Raw genomic sequence first — 10,952 nt, 5'->3', positions numbered from 1 at the left:
CTTAGAAGATAAGGAGCACAAGAAGGTTATAAATACCTTTCCAACTTGCAGCCCATGGATCCTTGGTTGCTATCTCATCTTTTTTTGGTTGTGTTGCCATAGGGGTGGCCCCTATGGATTATTTTTCTTTATCAATGGCACCAAAGCCCAAACTTCATTAAAAAACTGCTATTATTCTCACATCCACAACTACTCCCTATTTGGAAAAAGGTCGAGTATACATTTATACTCCGATATGATACTATATGACATAATCCATGCTACGATTGTCCTTTTGTGGTCTTTGCAAGAAATTGATGGAACTTTTCGCTCAGGTTTTACCATGATCCTAAAAACATGAGACACATTGGTACAAACTTTATCTAAAAATAGGGGGCATGCTATAGCAAGCAAACATTTTATTGAACTTATATTTTATGAAACCACTTGTTTAGATTTCCAAAAAAAAAAACATGTTGAGCATTGATTTTGCGTGTGTTAATCACGTGGTATTAAAATATACACGCCATCAAACACATGTGTCAATTTCTGGCAAAAATATATTTAGCATTCACTTATGATTACTAATACATATTATGATCATCCATTTCACACTTCACGCGAAGCGATGCAACTTTCTCCCCTTACCACACTTATTACTAGCAACATTTATGAACAATTGAACAGACACATTAATGCAAGGTTTGGTAGATAAGGAGCATAAGAAGGGTACAAATACATTTACAACTTGCAGCCCATCATTGGTTTCTATCTCTATTTTTTCACCATGTTACCATAGGGGAATCCCCTACGGGTGTAATTTTATTTATTAAAGGCACCAAAGTCTCAAGTTCGTACAAGAAGTTGCTCTCTCTTCTCCCCTCCCCAAATACTCTCTCTTTGGAAAGATGATTGAATACATTTACACTCCGATATGATACCATATATGACATAATTCATTCTAAGATTTTCCTTCTATGATCTTTGCGAGAAATCGATGGAACTTTTTGCCCCAGTTTTACAGTGATCCTAACAAAAAACATGAGACACATTGGTACCAACATAAGGTGAGAAATGGGACATGGTATAACGAGCAAGCATGTATTGACCTTATATTTTATGAAACAATGTGTTTATGTTTCCGAAGAAACATGTTGATCATTCATTACGTGTGTGCGCGTGCATGCGTGTGTGTTTTAATCGCATATTATTAAAATAAAAATAAACTTTATGAATCACATGTATCATTTTCCAGATAAAATATATTTAGCATTCACTTCCGCTCTTATAAAATTTGCTAGCAATCCTTCCTATGACCATTAGATTTTACCAAAATTTTCCGGCCCATTTTCACGCTTATTACTAGCAACATTAAGGAAACATTAAGCATACACAGTGATACAAGGATTAGCAGATAAGGATCACAAGAAAAGAACAAATACCTTTCCAACTTGCAGCCCTTCCTTTGTTGGTATAACTTTATTTTACTGCGTTGATGTAGTGAAAGCCCGCAGGGTGATTTTTTTTAATTAAATGCACCAAATTCTCAAGTTCATACAAAAATTGATATATATTCTACCCTCCCCAACTACTCCCTCTTTAGACAAAAGATGAGTGAGTACACATTTACACTCCGATATGATACTATATGACACGATTCAGACTGCACATCATCAAACCACATGCATCCATTTCCAAAATTATATTTACCATTTGTTTCCACTCTTATAATAATCATCAGCAATCAATCCGTATTACAACCGTACGTTTCGAATTTTACGTGCAATGATACTTTTTTGCGATTATTACTAAAAACATGTAGGAAAAGTAAGCTCACACATTAATGTAAGGCTTAGGAGATAAGGAGAACCGGCCAATAGTACGATTAACCGAGCAAATTTGATAATATATGTATGACACTTTGATATGATACTATATGACATAACTCTTGTAGGATTGTCTGTTATGATGTTTGGAATGAATCAGTCGTACTTTCCGCTCAGGTCATAGCACGATACTAAAAAAACAGCATGAGACACATTCGTACCAACTTTCTCTGAAAAGAGGGGGCATGGTGTAGGGAGCAAACATTTTTTTTGAATAGGGGTAGGGTCCAAAGACCCTAGAAGCTGCTTATATTGACGAAGCGGTGATTACATGTTGCAAAAAAACCCCTACAGATCAGGGATATTCTGGATAAGGACCTAGCTTTTACAGAACAAACCCTAGAAAGAATAGGAAAAAACAATCGGGTCCTCCTAGCTCTACACCGCAGCTGGTTGAAGTCGCCATCGAGTTGCTCCGCCACAGAACGGACACCAGCGCCGGGGACGAACCACTTGGTCCGACGTCGTGGCGAGAGCGGTAGATCTTCCCCTCGGACTTATTGGTCTCTGGGAAGTAGAGGATGAGAAGGGTCGCCTTTCGACCATTAGATGCAGAGGCAGGGCGGTGGAAGCTGCCGGCTTGAGTCCTCTGCTGAAGAGCTCCTGAGACGAGAGCACAGAGGCTCTCCGGTTGGAGGGGCCGCCCTACGGCCAATGAGTACGGCGACAACGGCGCTGTGCTAGACCTCCTGCGAGAAGCAGACCTGCTCCCCTGCTGGAGATGCGGTGGCCTGGACGAGGCAGCGGGCAGAAGTTCCCCTTCCCACTCGTCACCATGACGAACAGGAAGAAGAAGCGTGCCTGCGCATCGCTCTCCACCGAATCCGCGAAAAGCCGCCTTATTTATGGAGATTTCCGTCTCCCTCCACCACCTCCCATCCAACTCCGACCGCCGGAGCTCCAGGAAGCAGAGAAAGAGGACGAGGCATCACCAGATCTGGCCGCCGAGATCTGGCACCTCCCTCCCGGCATCAACGCCAAACGCCACGAAGGACCAAAGACTAAACCTAATACTAGTAGTATATACTCCGGCGCCTTCTCCTCTCCATCTCCGGCCGGCTATTCCGGCGGAGAGGAGGAAGGAGCGGCCCAGCGAGGAGGGGGATGAGCCCAGGTACTGTAGCGAGACTAGAGGGGGTTGGGGGGGGGGGGGGAATGAGAGCGGCACAGCAAACATGTATTGGCCTTGTATTTTATGAAACTAAGATTTTTTCGTTTCTGAAACAAACAAAAAATGGTAAGCATTCATTTAGTGTGTGTGGTAATCGCATATTATTAAAACAACCATATACATCATCAAAAACCACATGTATCCATTTCTGGCAGAAATATTAACATTTACTTCCGTTCTTATAATATATATCGATAATCAGTACTACATCCATTTGTTTCAAAATTTACCCAAAATGATGGAACTCCTCCCGGTTCCTTGCTTATTACTAGAAACATTTAGAAAAAGTAAGCACACACAATAATCTAAGACTTGGGGGATAAGGAGCACATGGCCAAGAGTAAAAGTAACCAACCAAATTTGATACACTATGTACATGGACACTTCGATATGATACTATATGACATAATTCATGGCAGGATTGTAAGTTTATGATCTTTGGAAGGAATCGATGGAGCTTTCTGCTCTGAATTTTACCGTGATACGAACCAAAAATATAAGCACGGGACACATTCGTACCAAATTTCGCTGAAAAGTGGGGACAAAAAGTGTAGCGTGAAAGCATGTATTGACCTTACATTTTAGGAACCACAATTGCGAGGCGGGCTTGCTTTGCTTAATAAAGTGTGGTTTACATTTTTTTAAAAGCATTCATTTAGTGTGTGATATTTCACATAGTATTAAAATAAACTTACACATCATCAAACAACATGTATCTATTTCCGGCAAAAATATTTACCATTCAATTCCGCTCTTATGCTATTGATCAGTAATCCTTATTACCACCATCCGTTTCAAATTTTACGCGGAATGTCGGAATTTTCCGCCTCTTTTTCGTGCTTATCACTACCAACATTTAGGAAAAGTTAAGCACACACATTGATACAACGCTTAGCGGATAAGGAGCACAAGAAGGGTACAAATACCTTTCCAAGTTGCAGCCCAGCCTTGGTTGCTATCTCTTCACCCCTCCCCAACTACTCCCTGCCCTCCCACATACGCTTCTTCAAAGGAAACAGAGCAAACCCAGCACGATACCCTCAAGTGCGGCCAAGATCGTCAGACAGGCTACACCTCCGAGCAGAGCAGCGATCCATCCAGCCCCGCTCATGGATTCGCCTCACCACAAGGTTCGTCTCTCAGCTCCATCGCCTCTGGTTGAAAAAAGAAGATGAGCTTCTTTCATGTTCTCTGCTGATGGTATGTTTGGGTTCTCTGTCTCGTCTTCCTCAGGTGATCAGGGTCGCTTCGGCAGCGGCGGCGGAGGGAGGGAGGATGTGCTGCGTTGAATGCCGCACCACCACCACTCCCATGTGGCGCAGCGGACCTACCGGGCCAAGGGTGAGTTCTGTGCTTCTCTCTTCTCCTCTCCTTCCCCTTTCCCTTACCTTTGTTTGTGTTGTGTCCTGCGATGGAGGTGATCGGCGATGTTGATCGTGGCCTGATGATCACCACAGTTCTTGAGATTCATATGGCGATCATGCCAAGAACTGGCGTTTCTTCATCATATGGTTCAATTATTCCTAGAGCGATCGTGTGTGTAAATCATTAGCGTTTCCGAAGGCGTTATCCGGTGGGAGAGGGAGAGGGAGAGGAAGAATCAAAGATATGGTGGTGATTTTGTCTAACAAGATATGGTGATGATTGTTCTAATCAGAGTTTGGAGCTTTGGATAAAGACCTGAGGGGAAAAACCAGAGTTAGTGTCTACACTTGGTTTGGTTTTGATTCCATTTGGAGGTTAGGTGAGCTGTTCCTTGCAACAGTGCTAACCTCCAATATTCCCAAGTGGCAAGCGTGGGATTAGATATTTAAAAAGGGCCCAGCTTTTCTCTGGGTGTTCTCTATTGGTTGGGTCTAATTCTTTAGGGGCATCCTTATCACCATGACGGTTTTAGTTCTTGGTAACGGCACCAAGCCATGCATCGACCAATCAGCAATCTTTCATTTTGTTGTTGGCAGACTATATTTCTCTCAAAAATAAAAAATAAAATGGATGTGTATTGAACATTTTTCACTTTGGCAGACTATACAATTTTTCTCGAAATAATGGATGTGTATTAAACATATTTCACTTTAAACGCAGACGCTTTGCAACGCGTGTGGGATCCGGTACAGGAAGAAGAGGAGGCAAGAGCTAGGTCTCGACAACAAGCAGCAGCCACAACAACAGAACCAACAACAGCATGAGCAGCAGCAGCAGCAACAACAACTACTACAACAACAAAGAGAAGAACAGACAGAGGCAACAAGTGCAGTCAAAGATAGCAGCACCACGACCACCAACAAAAGTAGCAATCTCCAAGTGGTGAAGAAAAGGAGGGTCTCCATGGGAGTGGAGGAGGCTGCATTCTTGCTTATGGCCTTGTCATCCCCATCTTCACCCACAGTATTGCATGCCTAACGCTCCCCTTGTCATTGCTCCGGAGTCGGTGTACATACATGACAGCAGCAAAACAGACCAGCAAGCGATTCCAAACCAGCCATACAGCTTTCTTGGATGGATTAACGGATGGAGTTAGCAGGGGAAGGATGTCTCTTCCAGGATCATGATGTTGATGTGAGGGGAGGCTGGATTTTGTGTTTTGGATCCATCTGCGCAGAAGATCTTGCGACCGTGTCATGTGTCACGTTCCAATCCGAAAGCAAAGGAAATATTTGCTCCAGAAGGGGAAGAAAGCTGGTCAATGGATGTATGTTGTTTGTCATGGTAGGCACATTGTGATTAATTAGGCGTTTGTTTTAGTTTTACCCTGATTCATGTCTGCTCATGTTCTGTTTATTTCACCATATGTGTTTTGTTTCCCCTGTTAATTGAGAATGATGGGTGATCAAAAGCAAGCATTGCCCTCTTTCATGTGTAATAAGGATCAATTCAATAAAAATGATTCATTTCTTTCATTTCAGTCGGTGCAAAACAGGACTGTACATTTGCAGTTTTTGCCTTCCATTGATACTGCCAAGTTCCAGATTTTATTTGCAGAGCTCAAACATGCTTGCAGAAATACTAATGCAAAGCATAAAGAACAATAAAGGCAGGAAAACATATGCAGAAATAACCACCATGTAAACACGTGTCATGCCACCTTGCTAGTATTTGTCAGACAAGCTCATCATATACAGAGTTATCCAAACGGAAAGATCAATCAACTATCACTTTATTCAACCCTAGTGCAGCAGATATGCTGGTTTAGGCTACTGTTGCCTCCCTACCATGTATTACAGTCTGCGTCTTGCATACATATATGATCAAAATTACAACCAGCTAATCATCGCAAAAACTTCAGGCTAGCCCTGATTTATGTCACAAAATACAGTGATAATATGTGGTTTCGGGTGAGGGTTCAGATTCTCCCAGACATTTCATCCGTAACATGGTTTCTCTGAACATGTGACAGGGTCGTACTCATTCCGTCTGGGTAGCCAATTCAGCTTCTTCATCACCGTCAAACTCCTGCTCTACTCCTTTCACCTGCCAAAAGAAGTGTGAAGCGTTGAAGTTTGTGAGGCCTGCCAATGGCCATATATCAATTGAAGATGAACAAGTTACTCATTTAGGCAAGCTGGTCATAAAGTGCATTGCTATTGCGAAAATTTCCTGAATAATTTCCAGCATTCTAGCTAGCAAATAGAAGGCCTTGTCACTGAACATACAAACACTAGGAGATGGTTCAAGCAGCAGGAAACAAATCATTGAGTTCTACCTCTGGCACATAATGCATGAGCATGTTCTCTATGCCAGATTTCAACGTGACTGCTGAACTCGGACAGCCGCTGCAGGCACCTTGCATTTGCAGCTTCACGATCCCTGTTTCTCTGAAAGGATATCATCATAGTGAGACACTAGTCACATTTCTTGAAATAGTACGATACATAAGCAGCAAACAGGGAGGGAGGGACTAACGGATCAAATCCTCGGTATTCAATGTCACCACCATCATCTTGAACAGCTGGCCGAATGCGAGTCTCCAGCAATTCTTTTATCATCGCAACTATTTCTGAATCATCCTTTAACATAGACACGCAATGTATGGAAGATTTAGAACCTTGAGCGCAGTTATTCAATTATTCATGACAACAAATGTTATTATTTTGCATCTCCGCTAAGGAAAAAAAAACTGTGGCAGAGTTACTGCTAACTACCTTCATGTCACACAAGAAATAACGCTGTCAATATTCTGGACATAGGTAGCAGCATAGACTAACAAAATTGCAAGTTGATTAGGACTATTCAGAGCTATTGTGGTGGGATGAATTTAGAGGCAGATAGCGGTATCTTTCTCTCTAGTCATCACAAGGTAAAAGCAGTAGACAGAGGCAGATAGCGGTATCTTTCACTCTGGTCATCACAAGGTAGAAGCAGTAGACAATACTCCACAGCTTCGGACAATACTACATACAAACTTAAGCCGTCAACCAATATTTCCCCAGCACCAATTAAAAAATAAATCATACCTTAAGATGCTTATCTAGTATTGCATGCTTATATCTTGCACAAAACCAACACCGCTTATACCTAACATGCCGCAGAAGAACAAAGGTGGAGAAACAAAGCACGGAAATATATAGAGAATGTGCATGGATACCTCATGAATTGCTGTGTCCTTAGCAGCTGCGGTATTTGCGTCCAGAAAGAGTGGCTGCCCAGATGAGTAGAAATCCATTATTGCAGCGAAGACCTCAGGCTTAAGATAATCCCAAGAAGTTTCGTCTGATTTCGTCACAGTTACAAAATCAGATCCAAAGAATACTCTGGTAACTCCTGCATAGAAATTTTATCCAGTCAAGATCAAGTCAAAATTGAAAATTTCACCGAAGGGAAAGCTAAAGAAAACTTGGGAGTTGGGACCAATAACAGATGTGCTGCGAAATATTCAATATACAAACATACCAATTTTAGCAGTTACTCCCTCCGTTCACTACCATAAGATGTTTTACATATTTCAATGTGGACAAACCGAAATGAGTGAACCTGCAGACTGAAACGCATCTCGATACATGCATTTTAGAGAAAACCTAAAACATCTTATAATAGTGAAAAGAGAGAGTACTTGTTATAGATCCAACGAAACTACTTCAAACAATTTTTTTGACCTTGAAACTGTGGGGCAAAAAACCCCCACAGCAATTTTATTATGAAAGTCCAAAATAATTACAGAGAAGTAAAAGGAGAGAAAAGCCTACCTATACAAGAGCTAGCCAACAATTAATATATTCAAGATTAGTAGAATTTTAAAGTGAAATTATAGGCCACCACGATGCCACTAAGCTTGAACCTGAAGTATTTGTATTTTACATGCTTATCTGTAAGAAGCCATCATTGTTAAGCAATGGTAATGTTGCAGGTACGTCTCATGGTGAGGCATTTTGCAAAAATAAAGAACCAGCAGCTCCAAACCTATGTTGCCTAACATAATTCAAGATACAATCAGAATTCTTGCTTTTGGAATGACTTCCTTTTGCCCTATCGACCATTCCAACTGCGTGTTCTTTCACATGATATTCTTCATCTTACCCAGCTCCATGCCTGCATGAAGTTATCATGTCGATTGCCCAATTATGTTCAATAGATCACCCACTTATGTTGCACCAGTTTATTGTATTCACTATTCAGGTACCCATACTTCACTTTCGCACCCAAATGGTTGCTTGCATTTTCACCATGTCCGTGCTCACTTGGGTTGCTAATTTGTGTATAGCTCTCTCTAGTTTGCAAGCCACTTACAAATTTTGAATTACAAGTATAGTAGCTACGCTTTTATTTTAACAACCGAAGATCAGCACAATAGAGTGAATTGGTTAATTTAACAGAAGGAATAGTTAAGCATTGATTCATTGAACAAAGTGTTCACACCAAAGAATGTAATATTAACTAGATCTACTATTCTCCCAACTTGATTTCGGGGTTGCCTTTACAAAAGAAACCTTATATACCCCTAGGCTCACAAGTCATGGATACTTCAAGTGGCCATATAAGACTTGACCCAAAGGCCCCAAAATAAATAGATAGCAACAGGCAACAGTTTGCTTGTTGCGAAGACTGGTATATTGAACTGAAAGATAAAATAAAAAAATTAGATGACTACAGCAGGTGGGCAGGCATGACGTACCCTCGATCGCAAATAGCGCCTTCGCCAAAGGAGATGTCATCGCGGTCCGAGCATTAGGGAAATCAGAGCTCCCAACCTCCATAACCGGCTTCCCAGGATGGAACATGAGCGACTGCGGGTTGGGTGTCGACTGCGTCTGGATGAACATGGTCCTCTTCTGCCCTGCCCATGGCAAAATTTACGCAATCAATGAAACATGAGACCCACACCGACACCAAAATACTTGCGAGGAATCAGGCCATCTATCAGAAGAACAAGACCGCCTAAGGGCATGTGCAATGGTTGATAAGACTGTCTTATCTTAGTCCTGCCACGTAAGCTAGATATAACAATAAAACATGATCTACAATGAGTTGTTTTTTAGTCTTATCTTTTGTAACGAGACATCCTAAATTTATAGTGAGAGAGATTGTGCTAAGAGATAAGAGAAGGCAAAGTCTCTTTTCATCTTTCTCTTTCCTTCACCTCAGCGTTTATCCTACGTGGCACAGCTAAGATATCACCATTGTACATGCCCTAACCGAAGCCCATTTCAGATCAAAATGTAGAATGAAATTGCGCAGTAAATAAGCACTGAACATTTATGGTATGAACAAGAACGTGTCGTCGCTCAGACGGAAAAAAATCAACCTGCCGCGTGGTGAACTAATTCGCTACACGACCATTAAAAGAAATCACATCTCCGCAAGTACCCAATCCAAGGACCCAGCCTCCCTGGGACCGGAACCTCGGACCGCCAAATTCGGCACCGACAGAAGAGGAGGGGGGCGGCGAAATCTAACCTCCGAACCGATCCCATGGGGAAGGAGGAGCGGGGTTCCGGGACGCCGCCGAGCGCGCGAAAGGCGGCGAGCCGAGGCGGTCGAGAGCGCCGGCGGCCGCCGAGGAGAGGAAGCGCGGGTCGGGAAGACGCCGCCGGTGGAGGAGCTGGGACGCGAGCGCTAGGACCCTCCTCCTCGCCATCGCCATTCTCTCCCTCTGCTTTGCGTTGCGTTATTCTCTTCCTCTTCCCCTCCTTTCTCTAGGTCGGCTTGGTGATTGGGCCTTGGAAAATTCAGGCCTCCATGGGCATGGTATTGAGATTGAACGGATCTGGACTTGAAACTCTGGTAGCCCAAACACATAGATTTTCCTCCCAATGACATGGGAGCGGCAAATCCTATTCATCACCCGTTAGCGATGTTTAGTAGCCATCGCACACACGGTGGGTAGTTATGCCTGGCCCAGTTACTCGACTTGCCTGCTCGACTTTTTCGAACTTCGGCAAATTTTAAATTCGAGCAAACTTTGCTCAGATTTTAAATTTTTTTAAAACTATTTTTTTGCTCAAAGTCGAAATTTGATCAAAATTATTTTTTTGCTTAGATTAAAAATTTGTTAAAAGTTATTTTTTGTTAATATTCGAATTTTGAGCAAATTTTCAACTTGAGCAAATTTAAAATTTGAACTTTCTGAGGATTTTTCCAAAGAAAGCTAATGAAAAAACGACTAGAAAAACGTCAAAAGGAACCATAAGGGCCAAGCCCATTAACGTGTCCCCTTAGCAATGGTTATAACGGGCGATGGGTAGCTCCTCCCTATGGGAGCTCCTATACATCGCTTCTAGCGGCAGTGATGGTGGCTCCGCTCAAGGCACCCTTCCTAGGCCGTTTCAAATGTGGCCCAATAAAGGTATTGTTTCTTTCTCTTTTTTTTGTTTCAGTTTCATTTTAAAAAAATGTTTAAATCCGAAAAGTTCATATTTGAATAAGTTTGGATTTAAAAATGTTCAAATTTAAAATTTGTTCAAATCTAAAAATGTCTGAAT

General features: G+C 42.1%; 2 protein-coding genes across 2 annotated transcripts; one reads left to right on the top strand and one right to left on the bottom strand.

Annotated features, from left to right (window-relative positions):
* The first annotated feature begins 3,981 nt into the window (after positions 1-3,981).
* Positions 3,982-5,936, top strand: LOC127349319 (uncharacterized). The gene is made up of 3 exons (XM_051375060.2): positions 3,982-4,166; positions 4,270-4,377; positions 5,122-5,936. The coding sequence occupies exons 1-3, from the start codon at positions 4,146-4,148 to the stop codon at positions 5,437-5,439; spliced, it is 447 nt and encodes a 148-aa protein (XP_051231020.1). The 5' UTR covers positions 3,982-4,145; the 3' UTR covers positions 5,440-5,936.
* Positions 5,937-6,175: 239 nt separating this feature from the next.
* On the bottom strand, positions 6,176-10,150 carry LOC127349309 (nifU-like protein 4, mitochondrial). Its single transcript, XM_051375050.2, has 6 exons — positions 9,928-10,150; positions 9,146-9,307; positions 7,622-7,797; positions 6,940-7,043; positions 6,740-6,851; positions 6,176-6,507 (listed from the first exon to the last, which is right to left on the bottom strand). Exons 1-6 carry the CDS (start codon positions 10,112-10,114, stop codon positions 6,442-6,444), a joined length of 807 nt encoding a protein of 268 aa, XP_051231010.1. The 5' UTR covers positions 10,115-10,150; the 3' UTR covers positions 6,176-6,441.
* Between the last annotated feature and the right edge of the window lie 802 nt (positions 10,151-10,952).

This window comes from Lolium perenne, chromosome 1 (assembly GCF_019359855.2).
Source record: "Lolium perenne isolate Kyuss_39 chromosome 1, Kyuss_2.0, whole genome shotgun sequence".
Classification (NCBI taxonomy): domain Eukaryota; kingdom Viridiplantae; phylum Streptophyta; class Magnoliopsida; order Poales; family Poaceae; genus Lolium; species Lolium perenne.
The sequence above is the reverse complement of the archived record's forward strand: the minus strand, read 5'-3'. Positions and strand labels throughout refer to the sequence as shown.

Excerpts from the sequence above, each read along its gene's own strand:
- LOC127349319 (XM_051375060.2), top strand. The coding sequence starts at position 4,146 with ATGGATTCGCCTCACCACAAG. Across the intron at positions 4,167-4,269 it reads TGGATTCGCCTCACCACAAG|GTGATCAGGGTCGCTTCGGC; the intron begins GTTCGTCTCTCA and ends CGTCTTCCTCAG. Across the intron at positions 4,378-5,121 it reads GCGGACCTACCGGGCCAAGG|ACGCTTTGCAACGCGTGTGG; the intron begins GTGAGTTCTGTG and ends CTTTAAACGCAG.
- LOC127349309 (XM_051375050.2), bottom strand. The coding sequence starts at position 10,114 with ATGGCGATGGCGAGGAGGAGGGTCCTAGCGCTCGCGTCCCAGCTCCTC. Across the intron at positions 6,852-6,939 it reads GAATACCGAGGATTTGATCC|AGAAACAGGGATCGTGAAGC; the intron begins GTTAGTCCCTCC and ends ATATCCTTTCAG. Across the intron at positions 6,508-6,739 it reads TCATGCATTATGTGCCAGAG|GTGAAAGGAGTAGAGCAGGA; the intron begins GTAGAACTCAAT and ends TTCTTTTGGCAG.